The 19,432-nt window shown below is 48.2% G+C and overlaps 1 protein-coding gene across 9 annotated transcripts in view; it reads left to right on the forward strand.

Annotated features, from left to right (window-relative positions):
* SH3PXD2A (SH3 and PX domains 2A) overlaps nucleotides 1-19,432 on the forward strand; it is a 246,745-nt gene that overhangs the window by 34,531 nt on the left and 192,782 nt on the right. For all 9 annotated transcript variants that reach the window (XR_009497980.1, XR_009497978.1, XR_009497979.1 and 6 more), the window contains exon 2: nucleotides 18,643-18,723. Coding sequence is in view for 3 of the 9 variants with exons in the window: in XM_059900003.1 (XP_059755986.1) it covers nucleotides 18,643-18,723 (81 nt within the window). In the remaining 6 variants the exon portion in view is untranslated. The remainder of the gene's footprint in view (nucleotides 1-18,642; nucleotides 18,724-19,432) is intronic.

Below are 19,432 nucleotides of genomic sequence, written 5' to 3' on the forward strand. Positions count from 1 at the left end.
GCACGTGCTAAGCACTTTGCATACATTTTAGTCATCACTCAAACTGTCCAAGGCCTGTCCTCTTATTACCCTCAGTTTACAGGCAAGGAAATGGAGGCTCAGAGAAATGAGATAATTTGTCCACCAAATTTTCTTACACCACACAAGAGGCAAAGCTAGGATTTAGTACTGGAAGCTGTTAGACACCACCCATTGGACTTGCCTGTCTTTTCTTGCCAGCCTGACCCCCCGCCCCTTGGTTAAAGCTGGAGGGAGATTCCACGTAGAGGCTGGAAGAGGACAAGCCCGCAGTGTTCTGGCCGAGCGTCCCAGCACCCCCGGCCCCCCTCTGCAGCCCAGCTGGCATCTCAGAAGACAGGGCTGGGAGGGGTGGGCCCTTATTTGGGGCTTTGGTGTGCAGCCTGGGAGGGCTGGAATCTATAGCTCACGCCTTTCCCTGCATGGGCCTGGGTGTGAGCTAGGGTGTGGGGGGGTGCCTGCTCTCCGGGGGTGGGCTCTGGCCAAGTGAAACAGGCTGAGGTCACAGGGAGGGGGCAGCCCTCCCGGAGGGAATGCCTGGATGACGTGACTTTGGGGGCGCTGGGGGAGGAGGCCGGCTGTGTGTTTCTCGTCTCACCTCCATGCCTCGGCCAGATGGGAATCGGTGCGGGAAGCCGAGCCAGATGCAGCCTCTGGCAGTCTCCCCTGGCCGCGTGCGCGGCTCTTCTCCAGCCGGCTTGGCAGGCCTCTCCACCTCCTCCCCAAGGGGCCCAGCCAGCAAATGACGTCCTGCAGTCGGCTGTGGCAGAGCAGGGGTCTCCTCTGGCCACGCAGCTTGCAGAGGCAGGGAGAAGCGGGTCAGGGGCCCAAAAGACGTGACCTGGTACCCCCTTCCCTCATCCCAAATGGCTCTGTCTTCTGAGCCAAGTTTTGGGGAGGGAGGGGAGGTTTATAAGGTTTGCTGTCAGATCTGGAGCCTGGGAGCTAAGAGAACATAAAACAAAGCCTCTGACTTCGACTGCTTGGTCCCTCTCCTTTTGCAAAGCTGCTTATGCTTTCTCTGCATTGACAGTCTCTAGGTGTCAGTCATACTTTGCACTGTCCCCAGTGAGCAGCAAAGCACCCCATGCCCTGCCAGGGCCTGGGTCTACCCGCTCCCAACTCTGAGCTCTGTCCCAGTCATTCCATGTCATCCTGACTGTGGGCCATCTGGGATCCTAGAAGCTTTGGGGCGGGATTTCTCAGTCTCCAAGTGTCCCTTCCCAGACCCCATTTCCCTGCCCTGGTTCTCATCACCAGCCTGCTGGTGCCTGCCCCTGGCTCAGGGACCCCTCTGTTCTCCTGGGCTCCTCCATCCTCATCTCTTCCTCCCTCGCTCCTTAGATCTCCCCACAGCTGTCCTTCCGTCCTTCTCCAATCCCCAAACCATTCCAAGTTTCTCACCCAAAAAACACTTCAGCTTGCCCTCTGTTTCTCTGCCTTCCTCCCTTACAATGCTCTCCCGCCCCCATCTTTCCCTCCAGCCTCAGAGCCGGGGACTCTTCACTCATCTCCTGCCATCACTGCCTTGGACTTCAGGCTGCAGCCACCCCCGCTGCTCCTGGTTCTCTACCCAGCTCAGGCCATGGTACACCACCCCTCCCAGCTTTTGTCTGTGCCCTTTCTTCTGCTTAGGATTCCCTTCCGTGACCACCGCCCTTGCCCTCACCTCTTTGCTCAGCTTACCTTCTTCATCTTTCACCCTTCACCCCACCTTCAGGATCACCTCCTCCAGGAAGCTGTCTTGGCTTGTTGCTTCTCCTCTGCGTTCCCCCAGGGTCATGTACATTTCTCAGTCTAGCCTACATAGCAAATTAGCCATTAGTGCCGCTCTTTCTCACAGTCCGGGAGCTTTCTGGGGTCAGGACGATATTTTATTTGACTTTGGGTTGCCAGTGTCTAGTGAGGAGCTTAGCACACAGTAAGCACTTGATACTTCCTTACAGGACTGAACAGAATTTTATCAGACAGAAATGACGTCTTTATTGAGGATCTACCACATGCCCAATATCCTCAGGTATTATAGGGAAAACAAGAGAAGTCAGGATAAAACACTTGCTTTCAAGGAGTTTGTGACCCAGTTGAGGGCAGATCTGGGAACAGGTTCGGGGAATGGCCACATATGAAATTGGCAATCTGGGTCTCTGGTGCTGAAGTGGACGCTGTATCTACGGGGTGCCCTTAAGAGTTTTGGAAAAGGGGGAGAAGACTGTGGGCAGAGAGGCTATGAGGCCTGGAGGGGGGCGAGGGCTGGGCGGGATCAGATGAAAGGAGGCTGGGCCAAACTCCCGGGTCAGGACCGTGAGCAAACGGAGAAACATGTTTCTAGAGAAGGTGAGCAGATTCACCTAGTTCTGCGATAACTCTCTGTGGGCGCTTCCAACGTCGGAGTTTAAGTGCAGTTTTAAGCGCAGTTTCCTTATTCTGGAAGCCAAACGGGAGCTGATGGCGTTCCCAGTTTTGCTGCTTGACTGGGAAAGTTTTACTGCACGCCAGGCTCTGCTGGGGCCAGCGAACTCTCCAGGCAAAGAGAGGAGGATGTTTCCGGCTTTGGGTCTTTCTAGTCGTCATTGGAAGAGAACTCGGTCTCTTCTTGCTGAGCCTGGGAAACCAGGTGCATTTTAAGCTAGGCTTTCTCCTTAATCAGCCAGGTACACCTACTATGTGCCAGTGTTGGTGATCTGCAGCATGGGGGTCACAGAGGCCCAGGATTCGTTTCCTCCAAGACTAATGGATGTGACATGACCCCTACCTACACAAGCCTCCTGTGTACCAGATGAAGGGGCAGAGGGGGCACCAGGGCTGAGGCAGTCCAGGGAGGCTTCTAGGAGATGGTGGGTCTTGATTGAACCTTGGAGAAATTAGACAGGCTGGAAGCTTAGAGAGATGGAGCCTTTTCTGGCAAGATCTTCTTAACTGAGAGTGACATCTTTTCCCTTCTAATATTTTAAAAACTGCTTTATTGAGATATAATTCGCATACTATACAATTTACCCATTTAAAGCATACAATTCAGTGGTTTTTAGTATATTCCCAGATAATGGGTAACCATCACCACAGTCAACTTCAGAACATTTTCACCATCCCCAAAAGTAACCCCATTAGCAGTTGCTCCCCATTTCCCCCAGTGTTGCCACCCCCAGCCCTCAGCAACCACTAATCTAGTTCTGTCTCTATAGATTTGTCTGTTCTGGGAATTTCGTATAAATGGAATCATATAAAATGTGGTCTTTTGTGTCTGGCTTCTTTCACTTAGCGTGATGTTTTCAAGGTTCATCCATGTTGTAGCATATATTGGTACTTTATTCCTTTTTATTATTGAATAATATTTCATCATATGGCTGTGATACATCATTTTGTTTATCCATTCATTAGTTGCAGAACATTTGGGTTGTTTCGACTTTTGGGTTATTATGTAATATATATATAATATTTTGTAATACAATGCTGCTATGAACATTCACATAGAAGTTTTGGTGTGGACGTGAGTTTTCATTTCTCTTGGGTAGATACTTTGGAATGCAATTGCTGGGTCATATGGTAACTCTATGTTTAACCATTTGAGGAACTGCCAGACTGTTTTCCAAAGCAGCTGCACTATTTTACATTCCCACCAGCAATGTATGGAGGTTTTAATTTCTCTACATCCTTGCCAACACTTACTATTATCTGTCTGTTTGATTATAGCCATCCTAATGGATGTGAAATGGTACTTTGTTATAGTTTTGATTTGCATTTCCCTGATGGCTAATGCTGTTGAGCATCTCTTCTTGTGCTTATTGGCCATTTGTATATCTTCTTTGGAGAAAAGTCTACTTGGATCCTTTGCCCATTTTTAAGTTGTGTTATTTGTCTTTTAGAGTTAAAAGAGTTCTTTATATATTCTAGATACAAGTCCCTTATCATATACATGGATTGCAAATATTTTCTCCCATTCTGTAGACTGTCTTTTCACTTTCTTGCTGGTGTCTTTTGAAGCACAAAAGTATTTAATCTTGATGAAGTCCAATTTATCTATTTCTTTTTTTTTGATTGCTATAATTTTAGTGTCATATCTTAGAAACCGTTGACTAGTCCAAGGTCATAAAGATTTGCAACTTTGTTTTCTTCTAAGGCTTTTATAGTTTTATCACTCCCATTGAGGTATTTGATCCATTTTGGGTTAATTTTTGTATATGATGTGAGGTAGGGCTCCTTTCCAATTTTGGACTGAGTCAAACTGAGATCCCACCCACCTCCCCAGCTGGTGAGTAGTACTTTGCTCTTTGTATTTAGATCTCAGCTCAAACATTTTCTCCGGAGAAAAGCCTTCCCTGACCATCTGTCTGAATTAGCCACCTCCCCTGCAGTTAGTTTTGGTCACTGCATTCCATTTTATTGGACCATCAGAAACAATCATGTGTGTGTCTGATGCTCCATGAAGACAGACTGTCTGGCTCACTGCTGGTGTGTCCAGCACCTAGTGCAGAGCCTGACACTCAGCTGGTGCTCAGGACGATTTTTTGTGAGTGGAAGACTTTTTGGTAAAGGAGCTGTATTCCCAGTGGATTTTGCTAACTTTCTAAGTGTTTCTGGCCTCCTGGAGTTGGAAGTTAGAGGACTGAGTGGAAAGGGGTTTCCCAGCAATATCACAGCAGACAGGTGGTAACTCATCTCCTGCCCTGATGGTCCCATTACTTCACAAGACAGCCCCTTCCATCCTTGGGCAGCTCTGGTTGACAAGTTCTTCCTGACTTTGGGCAAGACCTGCTTTTCCATCATTTACACTCACTGTCCCCCACCTTCCTTTGGGTACAACTGGAGCTGACCCTCCTGTACTGATAGTCCTTTAAATATTTGAAACCAGCTGTTGTGTGTCCCTTAAATGCCTTCTCTGGGTTCGGCACCTCTAATTCTTTCCGCTCTTCCTCCTGGAGGTAAAAAGGGCTGGACTCTGACCCCTGAGTCACTGATATAGGCCCCATGGAGGTGGGGACAGCCACAGGCTGCCGAAGAAAGTGAAGGCACAGCCACAGCTCACGACAAATGAACCCCCGTCTCCTTGTTTTCTTTTCCCCATTTGAGCTGGTGAATTCCAAAACTGGAGGCAGAATTTTGAGAAAAAGCACTGAATACAAACTCCCTAACCGGACCTTTTGAAGGCAGAGCTGACTCTTACTAGCACAAATTACAGTATAATACTGCTTTCTACTTAAAGAGTATTTTTTTCAGCTAGTCCAGTGGTCTTTTTGGTATTGGTCCACCTTGAGTTGTTCTCAACCTGTAACAACCTGTAGACTTACCTGGGAGCTCTGAAAACTACCAATGTCCACCCCAACTTCCTGGATTCTAATTTAAATGGTATACAGTAGGGTTGGCAGGCAGTATTTTTTATATATATAAATTTATTTATCTATTTTTGGCTGCATTTGGTCTTCGTTGCTGCTTGCAGGCTTTCTCTCTAGTTCTGTGAGCAGGGGCTACTCTTCATTGCGGTGCGCGGGCTCTAGGTCCACGGGCTTCAGTAGTTGTGGCTCGCGGGCTCTAGAGCGCAGACTCAGTAGTTGCGGCACGCGGGCTTAGTTGCTTCGCGGCATGTGGGATCTTCTCGGACCAGGGCTTGAACCTCTGTCCCTTGCATTGACAGGCAGATTCTTAACCACTGCACCACCAAGGAAGTCCCAGCTGGCAGTATTTTTAAAGCACTCCAGGTGATGGTATATGTAGACAGAGTTGCAGACTTTGGCTTCAAGAGCTCAACATTGAACTTGAAATCCCCTACAGCTACCCAAGAATGAGCACATATTGGATGTTGGCAGAATATCTAGGAGCTGGCACTAGCCAGAGGACAGGCTAAGAGAACACAATTGTTTTGTAAGATGGAAATCTTATTTTAAATTTTGAAAGCCAGGGCTCCCCTGGTGGCTCAGTGGTTAAGCCAATGCAGGGGACACAGGTTCAAGCCCTGGTCTGGGAAGATCCTACATGCCGTGGAGCAACTAAGCCCATGCGCCACAACTACTGAGCCTGTGCTCTAGAGCCCGCGAGCCACAACTACTGAGCCCGTGTGCCACAACTACTGAAGCCCGCATGCCTAGAGCCCGTTCTCCACAGCAAGAGAAGCCACCACAATGAGCAGCTCGCGCACCCCAACGAAGAGTAGCCCCCACTCGCTGCAACTAGAGAAAGCCCGCACGCAGCAACGAAGACCCAACGCAGCCAAAATTAAATAAATAAAATAGATACAACATTAAAGAAATAAAAAATGTTTAAAAAAAATAAATTCTGAAAGCCAGACGTAGTCAAAAGAAATAAAATAATAGAGAAATGTATAAAGTGAAACTATTCGGTTTCTCCTTAACCCAAGTAACCACAATTATCAGTTTGTTACATTTTTCCAGATATGTAAAATGTACACGTACGTGCTCATGCACAAACCCCCATACACGCCTCCCCCGAAATCTAATTGTATTGTATACATACTGTTTTGTAATCTATTTTTTTCTTTTCTCGATATACTGTGAATATTTTCCCTTAATGACACAGAAAGAGCCCCCTTATCTTTAACAGGTGTATGAATCATAATTTATTTGACCATTTTTTAAATCGATAGACAGTCAACGTTCCTTATTTTTTGCTGTTCCAAACAGCACTGCATGAACATCTTTATGTATATAAACACACACACACACACATAGACACACACATACACACACACACATCCACACACTTGTGTGGATAAATTCTTAGAGGTAAAATTGCTGAGTCAAAGGGAATGCTGGTTTGGGGCAGATATTGCCAAAATGCTCTCCAAAAAGATTGTTCCAGTCTACCCCATGCAACAAAATTCCTAGTGACAGCAATTCTCCTTGTGTCAAAAGTCGAGCTTTGCTGAGCACAGCAGAGAGGAAGGTGTGAGTGTGTCAGATGGCGGGGAGGAAAAGGTGGGGTCACTTCCCCTGCAGGCTGTGTGTGAAGGAGGCCGCTGGCCTCTGGCCTTGCCTGCCTGCTGTGTTTCCCAGGAAGAGGAAACCAAGCTGTGTGTGTTAACCTTTGCCTTGCTCCCCAGGGTGTGACGGGGGAACGGGGCATGGTCACAGGATGTGTGTGTCCAGGTCAGCAGGCCTGGGTCAGTCATTGATTTGGGAGTGTGTGGGGCTAGAATCCTTCTTTCCAACCCTTTCCTAGATCCGCTGGGCTGTGTCCATGCCCCCTTGGAAGCCCAGGAGCGTGATCCTTTCTGTGGTTCGGGAGAGCATGTTTGTTTAAGGTTTCCAGGACTCTAGCTCCTGAATGTCAATATGCATCTAGAGTTTTTCTCAGTGTCCACAGTAGGGAGAGCCTCCTTCCTCTAGCCTGGACACCCCGCCACCCTCTCTGGGCTCCCGGGCATTACCCAAGACATCAATGCCCACCGATTGCTGGGCCTCTCCATTGGAGCACCTGCTGATTCAAGGTGGTCAGACACATTTTCTCTGATAAGCTGGCTCAGGAACAGAGGGAGGTGGCAGGGCTGGAGGGAGGGAGGTACAGAGGTTCAACCACATGCCCTCAGGTACTCTAGAGAGCGAGCAGTGGGGACCACACCCAGAGCCCTAGAAACCACAATGCCTTCCTTTCTTGACTCTGGGCTCATTGGTGTCTCCAGAAACTTCTAGGGAAGAGGCTAAAACTCCAAGAGCACAGAAGACTGTGCTAGGCACTTTGAAGGGGATGGTGGGGAAGAGAGGTGACGTTTATTGAGCAGCTACAGTGTCCCAGGCACTGTGGTTGTGCTTTGCTTATGTTCTCATTAATCTTCACAGTGAAGCAGGTGTTACCACCCCCATTTGATAGATGGGGAGTGGAGGCTCAGAGAGAGTAACAGCTTTTCATGTAGTCAATCAGATTTTTTTTTTTTTTTTGCCACACCATGAGGCATGCGGGATCTTAGTTCCCCCACCAGGAATCGAACCCATGCCCCCTGCAGTGGAAGGGCGGAGTCTTAACCACTGGACCGCCAAGGAAGTCCCTAGCCAATCAGATTGATTCTAAACTGTGCAAAATAGAGTGCTGGTCCCCTTAGAGGGCTCCTTACCCCCCTGCCTCAGGGTGGCCTCAGTACTGACTGATGGGTCACCTACACGTGGAGCAGCCAACTGACAGAGCAAATCCTTGTGGCAGGGGCTCTGCCTGGCTCCAGGCAGTCTGGTGTAGTTATCAAAGAGGACGAAGTGGTCAGGCTACGGCAGTCAACACTGCATTTGGACCTGAGCTCCATCACCTGCCATGGGACCTCAGGTAGATCAGTTATTTCTTGAGGTCTCTTCATTTGTCAACTGGAGACAATAACAACACTTTCCTCACAGAATCAATGTAAAGATTAAGTGAGATCATCTGGATAAAGTGCTTAGCAAGGCCTGGAATGCAATAAGTGATCAATAAAGGGATGTGGCTATTATTTTTGTTCCTAATGAAACCACTAGTTCCTGCATTTAAGAAAAAGGTTTGTAAAAAACTGGCTCTTCCTGCTGTTTCTGTCCTAGTTCTGGTGACTATAAGGACAGAGCTTCGACAGCTGAATCTTTTTTAAGGTCCACATAGGGTTTGTAAATCCTGGGAGCTCCTACTTTGCACACTCATTTCCTGTCCAGGAAACATGAAAAAAAAAAGAAGAAGAAAAAAAGCCTCCGACCCCGAGGGGCTTGCTACAGCCCGTCCATCCTTTCAGCGGGGTGCTCCTGAGGATGGCCATTGTTTTCCCAGCCCTGGGCAGCACAGTTATTTTTGCTCTTCTACTTTCCCAGGCCAGGCTTGTTATTAGTAGTGGGATGTGTGTGTGTGTGTGTGTTACCCTGCCCGTCTGTGTCCCTGTTTCTCACATCCTGCTCCCCTCCTACTCCTATTCCTGGTGTCATGATCCAAGTCTCAGGGCAAATGGAAAGAAGTCAGTTCACCCCCTCCCTCTTCCTGAGTATCTAAATAGCAAAGGTTCACTGGGCGCTTTCCATGTGCCAGGCCCTGTGCTGGGCACCCCCATGTGCTTCATCACATTTAACGGGAAGATCCCTTTATAAACCACACTTTGTAGCTAAGGAGACCCTGACTCAGAAAGGCTAAGACACATGCCCAAGCCCACACAGCAGAGAAATGTTGAAGCTAAAATTTAAATCCATCAAATGCTTTCAAAGCTGTCTTCCTCCTCCACGATGCCAGTGCTGCCTTTGGTCCTTTCTGAGCCTCACTTTTTGGCATCCCATCACTCCATCTTATACTGTTTCCCTACTTGGTTTGTCAGTGTGAGTCTGGCTGCCGCAGCTGAGCTGTAAGGGCCTGTAGGTCAAGGACTTTGCCTCATCTTTAGAGTGGCACAAAACCAGGCACCAGGCAAGCACTCACTCGACATTAGCTGGTTACTTCGTTCCTTCACTTACTTAGGGGACATTAAATGAGTGCGTCTTAGGTGTAAAGTGTCTTGCTGGGCGTTAGGATGCCATAATCTGCCTTCAGGGAGCTTGTGTTCTAATGGGGAGATACAGGGTTAGATCACAAATCCTCACAACAGCCCCAAAGTGAAGTAACCACTATTATCCCCATCTTGCAGAGGAATAAATGGAGACACCAGCAATATGGAAGCTTCCTCCAAACCCTCTTGCCTACGCATTGCCCTCCAAATTAAATAAACAATCGAGGCCCATGATTCATGCAAATGATTGCAGGCACTGAGTGTGATGAGACTAAACACTCTTGAAGGTGTTTGATACAGTTTAAGAGCCTGCTGAGTATCCCCTCCTCCAAATCCCCTTAAAAGCCCTTTTTCCAAATGCAAATCAGAACCACAATGAGGTATCACTTCACACCTGTCAGAATGGCTATTATCAAAAAGACAACAAATAAGTGTTGGCGAGGATGTGGAGAAAAGGGAACACCTCATGCATCGTTGGTGGGGATGTAAATTGGTGCAGACACTTTGGAAAGCAGTGTGGAGGTTCCTCAAAAAATTAAAAATAGAGCTACCATATGATCCAGCAATTCCACTTCTGGGTATTTATCTGAAGAAAACGAAAACAGTAATTAGAAAAGATACATGCACCCTTATGTTCATTGCAGCATTATTTACAATAGCCAAGATAGGGAAGCAACCTAAGTGCCTATCAACAGATGACTAGATAAAGAATATGTTTTATATATAAATACACACACACACACACACACACACACATACGTATAAAATGGAATGTTACTCAGCCATAAAGAGAATGAAAAAATATATAATATATAAATATAATATATAATATAAATAAATATATAATGTAAATTAATGTAATATATATTGGATTTCCATATGATGTTATGGAAAAACCCAAACGAACCCTTTGGCCAACCCAGTATTTACTCAGCCATAAAGAGGATGAAAATGAAATCTTACCATTCGTGACAACATGGATGGACCTAGTGGGTATTATGCTAAGTGAAATAAGATGGAGAAAGACAAATACTGTATGATTTCACTTGTATGTGGAATCCAAAAACACAAACAAAACAATGAACAAACAACAGAAACAGAGTCATAGATACAGAAAACAAACAGGTGGTTGCCAGAGGGGAGGGGATGGGGGGAGGAGAAAAATAGGTGAGAGAGATTAAGAAGTATAAACTTTCAGCTACAAAATAAATGAGTCACAGGTATGAAATTACAGCATAGTAAATATAGTCAATAATTGTGTAATACCTTTGTATGCTGACAGATGGTAACTAGACTTATCGTGGTGATAATTTTGAAATGTGTAGAAATATCGAATCACTGTATTGTGTACCAGGAAGTAAAATAGTGTTGTAGGTCAATTATACTTCATAAACAAACAAACTCATAGAAAAAGAGATCAGATTTCTGGTTACCAGAGAAGGGTAGGTGGAGGGGGAATTGGATGAAAGGTACAAATTCCCAGTTATAAGATAAATAACTACTAATGATATAATGCGCAACATGATCAATGTAATTAACACAGCTGTACGTTTTATATGAAGGTTGTTAAGAGTAAATCCTAAGAGTTCTCATCACAAGGAAAAGCATTTTCTATTTCTTTGATGTTATATCCATATTACATGATGGATGTTCACTACACTTCCTGTGGCAGTCATTTCATGATGTATCTAAGTCAAATCATTAGGCCGTACACCTTAAATTTATACCGTGTTGTATGTCCATTATATCTCAATGAAACTGGAAGGAAAAAAGCTCTTTTCCGGCCGCACACCCTGTCTCTGGCAGGGCCTTTCTGAGGTTTGCTTCTGCTGCGTTTGCTGTGACTGCTCATAAACATGAGGTCCAGAGGGAGCCTGAATGGGGTGCTCTGAGGTCTGAAAGGCTCTACCACCTGGTCATTAACCCTGTAGTGAATCTGTGTGTGTGTGTGCTGGGGTGGAGGTCACCCCCCAAGTCCAGACTTCTAAGTGCTGCTTGTTCCCCAAATTTGCAGTGTCACTACCCTACCCACCCCAAGAACAATCACCCACCCTAGAGGAAGTGTCAGAATTTTAAAGGACCACACCCCGAGGGTGCTCAGAAACTTTATTCAGGTGGCCACAGGCCATTGAACTTAATTTTGCTGGCAGGGTTTTGGGTTGGCAAAGACCTTTGCACTGAACCGGATGTATTTTATATTCTGCCCCTTGGCCACTGGGGATTTGCTTCTGGAGTGGGGCGCAGTCCCCAAGTGTTGCTGCTAGCGACCTCTTTGGTTCTTCAAACCCAATGGATTTTCACTCATTAGCCAGCCAGTTGTATTTCAGTGTGCCCAGCGGACGGGCAGGCCCAGGGCACCTCAGGGGGTCGGGGAACACAGTTGCTGCCCATGGGGAGACCTGGGAGGACATAGTCACCCACGTGAAATAGACAGGGACACAGCATGTGTCCAGTGCTGGGTCATTCTGAGCCAACAATTAGTAAACAAAGGCAGATCTAATAACTGGCTAGTTGTGAAAAACAGACTATGAGCACCACAAGAGATGGCCCCAGACTTGCTAGGCTGGTGGGCCCAGGTCAGATGATGAAGTCTGGGGAGCTTTCAATTTGGGTGCAGCCAAGTGTTGTCAAGATGGGTCTTTGTTACCGGGGCCCCTGCTGCTTATCAGTGGGGGGGGGGGGGGTCAGTGGGCCCCAGCAGGGAGGAGAAGGGGCATCAGCCTAGCATTTGGTGGAGCCACTTGCTCTGGGAGCAGCAGCCCTGGGGTCCTCTGCCCTGATGGGTGGTCTGCATCTTGAGGATCAGCCCAGCCTAATTTGGGACTCCCCTGCCCGTGATAGGACTTAGTACATGGGGCCCTTTGAATAGAAGGTTAGAGCCTATTGGTACCTTAGGGCTGCCATCATCTTCTTGGGGAAGAACGTGATGAACTTCTCCAGTAGGAAGCCAGAGCAGCGATCATGTCCCTAAATGTAAACTCCCCTTTACTGGCTGTTGGAATGTGTTCATTCAGACTTCTGAACAGTCCATCTCAAACATTAAGCATCCCTCCATCTAGAAGATTTGGGGAAGTTGAGGAGCTGGGTCCTGAGAAGATACCGTAACCTCAAGGGCCCTGGAAAGCACTGACAACCTACCCAGGGGACAAGGTGCTGTGTCCTGGCTAGAAACATTCTGTATGCATTAGAAGGAGGTGCTCCTTTATCTGTGTGCCTGCAGCCTGGAGCCAGGGTGCACAGTTTGGGATGCAGAGGATAGGCTAGATTTCGACCCCTACTTGTCCCGGGCAGTCTTTGGACAGTGAGCAACTTATATAACTGTACGCGATGGCCCTAGTCCTAGCCAACTGGTCCCACCCTGTGTTGCTGTGAGCCGGTGAAGGAAGATTGTCATTGAGTTTCCATTTGGCCTGGGGCCAGGGGCACCTGGCAGGGGTCCAGGGGAAAAAGGCCTCCTTAGTAAACTGAGCCACAGTGCCACAAAGATAGAGGATTTCCCCCACGGTTCCTAACTCCTTGTCTCTAACTGTACTTTTCATCAGTACAGGGAGCAATGGGTACTTACTGGCACTTTCTAATTAAACAGGGGCAGGTCCCAGGCCTTCTAGGAATGATTAGGCAGTAATTTTGGGTCGTTAATTGGTCACAGCCCGGGTCTGATCATGGACCTCCCTCCATGGAAACTGGGCTGGGCTTCATTCTCAGTGCTCTGGCGTTGAGCTGTGGGTCTGATTTGCATCAAGGCCATTTCCTTGTTGAAAGGAGCAGGACTTGGAAGTCTCAGAAGCCTCAGACATTTCTGGGCCTAATGAGCTGAGCAGATGGAAGGCAGCCCAAGATGGCCTTGGGGTGGGTGGGCTGGCGGGACCGAGGCGTTGTGGAGTTTCTGTAGTTGTGTCTGTGGTGGAGATCCTCCTCGGAAGAGGGTGAGCGTGGCAGGTGAACTTGAGACTCTGGGGCTTCCTCTCCGGGGGAGGCTGGATGCAATTTCTAGATGCTTGCCATCTGCCTGAAATGACCAGAGATGGGGTAATAGAATCCATGAGTTTTTAAAATCCAGAAGGAAGGGAAACTCCACCCGGGAAACATAACTCCAAGTAACGTGTGTGGAAGCAGGATGTTTAATTGCAAACCTTTCTTGGAACCAGCTGCTGGGTAACGTTATCTTGGTCGCTCCTGCAGCCAGAGGAGAGTTTATCTGGGCCCCTGACGTAGCCCGGTAAACAGAGCTGGCTTTCTCCAGTGACCTCTGCCCTGTCCCCCTTGCCCTCCACCTGCTCTTTCTCTGCGGTTTATCGCTAGGGGCTCCAGCACAGCCAGCTCAAGGAGGCTTGAGAAACTCTGATGTGGGGATGGGGGAGTGTGAGTCGGGCTGGAATTTTGTGTATCCATTGCTCATCTGGAGTGATCATCTAGGATGGTCAAGGTTTGGAAGAAAGCAGACAAGCGTACAGCCCAGATGAGGGAAAGGGGCCTGGAGGTTGTCCACAGATCCTCTGGGCTTACCTCCGGGGAAGTCTCTGACCATTTCCTCAGCTCAGGCTTTACACTGTTTTTCCAGGAGGGTAGGCTGGGGTGGGGGCGGGGGGGCGCTGGGGGTGGGAGGCTCTGGCAAGTCGCAGAGGTTTGGGAGAACCAGGGGGTGGAGGCTCATTTCCCCACCCCCACATGTAAGTCACCAGAGGCCTGTCTTCCTTGTGGGTTCAGGTCAAGTGTTAGATAGCGACAATGCCCTGTTGTGACTCTTCAACTGTTTTGAATAGTAAAGGAAGAAGGACTTTTCTAGGGCAGGTGTATGCTGGTCATGTGCTGATTAGTCCTAGACAAGGAATTAGGAGGTCTGGGTTCCTGTCTCAGCTCCACCACTAACGGGGTGAGCACACCTGCAATGAAACCAACATAGTGGATCAGGCCCGGTAGCCCTGAAGGCTGTGCCCGTAGAATAGAGGAAGAGCCTGAGGGTCTGAGAGGCTGGGCTGAGGTCTCACAGCCGATGATAAGGAAGGTCCTAAGAGTGAAACCCGGGAGTGGCTGACTCCAGGCTCTGTGCCTTTTCCTTGGCAAATTGCCATCCTCGGTCCCCTGCAAAAGGAGAGGCCTCCCAGCTGCCAGAGGCAGTGAGCCTGTGATTAATTCTCCCGGGAGGTGAAGGGAAGCCCCTAATTACTAGAGAGGATGGAGCATGGGTCATGTTAAGCCCCAGTTAAGCCCTTCCTCTGGGTCCCACTTGGTTGGCCAGGGAGAAAGACTGCTGTCTAATGGCCTGTGAGCGAGTGCAGGCTCTCTCCCGAGAGGGCCCGGTCACTTGGGGCCTCCCTACGGTGCATCTGCCTGGGCAGAGGTCAGGAAGGCAGCACCTGTCGTGCACAGCATCTGTGGGAAGGGGAGATGCAGGTGGGAGGGGAGATGTAGCTGGCAGGAGCTGGGGGTCAGCAGGGGGGATGGGGTGGGCTATAACCCCGGTGAGAAACCCCAGAGCATCCTGCCACTGTCGGTGAAGCCAGTTGTGTATGAGAGTTTCCTCTGTGTCTGTCTGGTTTTGTAGCATTCTTAACCGTTGACCTCTGTCTGGGCCAAGTTCTGTCTCTTCTTGGTCTCAGGCTCTCAGAATTAGCCTTCCTCCCCCATGTTCCTCAAGGGTTGTACAGACTTTTCAGATTACCCAAAACTTTATTTAAAAAATTGCCATTCAGTCCTCATCAAGTAGTTTGATTAAATATCCCCACTCCTGAATTTACATATAGGGAGACAGTCCAGTGTGGTTAAGAGCATAGGGATTAGACTCAGCTGGACCTAGGTTCAATCCTTTGCTCTGTATTTTCCTAGCTGTGTGACCTTGGGCATGTTATTTGGCTTCTCTGAACCTCAACTTCCTCTTGTGCAAAATGGGGATCACAATGGTAGCTACCTCTTGGGCTGAAGATTAAATGAGCTAATGCATATGAGTGCTTTACACTGTGCTGGCACATAGTAACCATTACCTAAATGGTTTCTACAATTTATTGTGTGGGATATATGTTTATATATGATATAAAGCAAAGCATATCCCTATATTTTTTTTTTTTTTTTATTGAGTGTAATGATGCTATTTTATTTAGAACTATTTGTTTTCCCTTTCCACAACTTAAGTCAAAGAGTATTAGTATTTGGAAATTAGAGATGCTAAGACCTGTTTGTATCCATGTGATTGTCATGCTTGGTTTGCCTGAAGAGCATCTTCCATTAACACCAGAAGGGAGGCGAGCACCCCCAGTCAGAGACGCCCACGCTGCTGGTGTAGCCAGTTGCTGGTCTCACTGCCCAGGCCTCTCTGTGCCCCACACCTGTGAGAGCCTGTGCGGCGGTAGGACAAGGCCCTGCCTTCGTGGGGCTTCTGTTCTTATGGGGATAGATGTGATGAAAGAGAGAGGGGGTGGGACTGATATCCTGACTGCCTCTCTGGGGAGCTGGTGCCTCTCGGGGCCTGAGTGACATGAAGGTGAGGGCCACGAAGGCACCTGGGGGAGGGGGGTCCTAAGGAAGGAGCTGACCTGGCAGGTTGGAGGAATGGCAGGAAGGCCAGCGTGTCTGAGGAGAGTGAGCAGGGGACGTGGAGGGCGCTGGTCTCTGAGCAGCGGGCAGTGGGCCAGGAAGTGGGATGGAAGCCGTTGGTCGGTCCAGAGCAGAGGAGTGATGTGGTCTGACGTGTGATTTAAAAGATTCCTCTGATGTTCACTGGAGGGCGACAGCAAGAGAAGTTAGAAGTCTTAGTACAGTTGAGAAGACAGAAGTGTGGGCTCAGGCTAGTGTATCAGTTTCTGGAGCTGCCATAACAAAGTACTGCAAACTGGGTGGCTTAAAGCAACAGAAATTTATCATCTCACTGTTCTGGAGGCTGCAAGTCCCAAATCAAGGTGCTGGCAGGGCCGTGCTCTCCCCGAAGGCTCTAGGGGAGAATCCTCTATCCCTATATATTTATTTATGTCAGTTTATTTTGGGCTTGTGAGGATAGGGATGGCCTTTTCACTTTATGGTCTTTCTTAATTGGGATCACATAAAACGTGTCATATCATAAATACCCCATTTCAGGGTGGCAACATTCACCTGTATTTGCTTTGCTTTATGGCACTCTCCTTGGGTGTGTTTCAGAACAAACACTCCACACGGCACGAGGCTGACTCTGTGACTTAGAGATCGGAAGGGAGAAGGGACTAGATTCAGAGCTCATTTCTTTGGCTGTTAACTGAGCAGCCAAACATAAAGCCTCATACTCCTGTGTGCAGAACCCTTGCTATGAAGTAAATGTTTGTGCCTTCCCCCTCCCCTCCCCCCAAATCCACATGTTGAAGCCCAGATCCCCAGTATGATGGTGTCTGAGGTGGGGCCTTTGGGAAGTAATTAGGTTCAGGTGAGGTCACAAGGATGGAGCCCCAATGATGGGATTAGTGCCCTTATAAGAAGAGGAAGGGACTAGAGCTCACTCTGTCTTCAGCATGTGAAGACACAACAGAAGGTGGCCATCTGCAAGCCAGGAGGAAGGTTCCACCAGGAACCTTGATCTGGGACTTCCAGCTTCCATGACTGTGGGAAATAAATGTTGTTGTCTAAGTCACCCATCTATGGAATTATGTTTTAGCAGTCTGAGCAGACCAGGAGAGCCCTGCTCCAGGCATGTGGTGAAGTCAGCCACTCTGATGCCAAGGTGTCCAAATGCTCCTTCTCTTTGCTAATAATATTCCCTCCTTCTCACAGTGGCTGCGACCCTGACCTCTCTGGCCACTTTGTTCTCGTCTCTGATGGAGTCCCCTCAGACCTCCTGAATCAGAATTGCTAGGCAGAGTCCCGGGAATATGGGTTTTTAGGGAGGTCCGCAGGTAATTCTGGTGGACAGGGCATCCTGGCTGGGGAACCAGTGCTGTGACCTACAGCAGCTCATTCTCCTCTGAGGGAGGAAGCAGGTGGAGGTCTCGCCCACGTCTTAACCCTGGGTTGCCCTCCCTTAACGCTGTGCTTGGAGACATCACAACAGGCACCGTGGGGAAGTTCAGCGGAGTAGCCCTGAGGTTGTGTGAGGGGACCCTCCCTCTAACAGAAGCCTCTCCCAGGAAGGCATGTCTTTGGTGTGGGTTCAGATAAGAGGGACAGAAATGGTGGGAAAAATAGGACAGATTGTGTGGGCCTGGGACTTTCTCTCCTTCTCCAGTTTGGAGTCCCACCCACCTCCTGGGCTAAGTGAGCCTTCCAGAGTGGCCTGAGGCAGTAGTCCAGAGCCTGATTGAGCACTGGGAACTGGGGTGACATTGGGAATGAGGTCCTGAAATGCCTTCATTTCAGAAAAGTTTACAAATCTTCCATATGCTAATTTCTCTCCTGTAAGTCTACCTCTCATCCAGAAGGTCAGTTTGGTTGTTCAATGGAACAGAATGGTTTCTGAGCACCCACTCAGTGCCAGACGCAGAGCTAAGACTTAGGGATACTGGGATGAACCACACATCTCTGAAATGCTTACAGTCTCCTGAAGTGGGTTCAGAGTGTGTTCTGAGGATCAACTGTGGCAGAATAACCTGGAGTGGTTTGTTTAAAACATAGATGCCCAATTTCAACAAATGTACCACTCTGGTGAGGGATCTTAGTAATGGGAGAGGCTGTGCATGTGTGGGGGCAGGGATATATGGGAACCCTCTGTACCTTCTGCTCAGTTTTTCTGTGAACCTAAAACTGCTCTATAAAAATTGTTTAAAAAAATAAAATGTAGATGCCTGATCCTCCAAAACCCAGGTCTACTTATGCAGAATTTCAGAGGGTGGGGTCCTGACATCTGCAGTTTTGGAAGGCTCTTTGCAGAATCTCATTCACCGTAAAGTTTGAGAACCAGTGGAAAAAAAGCTACTTACATTTTTAAACAACCCCAAATTTATGTTCATTGTATAAAATACACATAAACAAGAAGAAGAAAATTAAAACCACTTGTAACCCTACCCTCGTAAGATAATCATCCTTAGCATTTTATTGAATACCCTTCTAGATGTGTGTGTGTGTGTGTATTTAGACACATGTGTATCATCCATGTGTACCTGACACTGTGCTAAAGCCCTGGGGACAAAGATGAGAAAAAGAATGGTCCTGGCATGGAACACCCACAGTCATGTTAAATGATGCCTGGCACAGCTTTAGGCCCTGCTTTAGTCACCCACTCACCTGCTCTTACCTTTTCCCCACAGGTATACATCATTAACGTGACCTGGTCCGACTCCACGTCCCAGACCATCTACCGGAGGTACAGCAAGTTCTTTGACCTGCAGGTGAGTGGGTCTGAGCTCAGATGGTGCCTGGTTCCACATGAAGTGGCCTGAGTGTCTGGTGGGTTGTCCTCTCTCATGTCCGCACTCATCCAGAGAATCCCCTTCCCAAGCTCTCAGGGTCAGAGTCTAGGCAGAGCAGAGGGACAGAGGAGGGAACCTCAGTGGTCAAGCTGGGTTGGGCTCAGTCTTGGATGATGCAGGCAGATACTTGGGGCTTTGTTGGCTTCCTCAGATGGTCTTAACAGTCATGCTTTGTCACCCTCCTTCGTCTGGAGGGTGGGAAACCAGGGCGGAAAGACTGGAGGTTGGCCGTGGGTGCTGTGTACTTGAGCAGACATGTGTCTATAAACATCCAGGGTGAGACACAAGCCACCACATCATTGCAGACAAAGAAAAGCAAACACACAGAAAAGACTGAAACAGAAAATAAGCAGTTTCTTGAACTACAGACACAAATGGGGCATACCACTGTGTCTGTCTAACCAAATAAGGCTCTTATCTCCCTGTTTGTACAAGTGTATGATATGTGTGTCTCTCTAACATACCCAGGCATGTCACACAGGGGGATGGTAGCATGGATCCACAACTCCATTGTAGACACCTCCCTTGATGCCAACTAATTTGATTAGGCCTCTTTAGGTTACAAGTAATAGTTTTACACTCATACTGGCTTAGACAAAGAGGAGACTTGGTTGGAAGGATATACCAG

The sequence above is a fragment of the Balaenoptera ricei genome, chromosome 16 (genome assembly GCF_028023285.1).
Source record: "Balaenoptera ricei isolate mBalRic1 chromosome 16, mBalRic1.hap2, whole genome shotgun sequence".
NCBI lineage: Eukaryota > Metazoa > Chordata > Mammalia > Artiodactyla > Balaenopteridae > Balaenoptera > Balaenoptera ricei.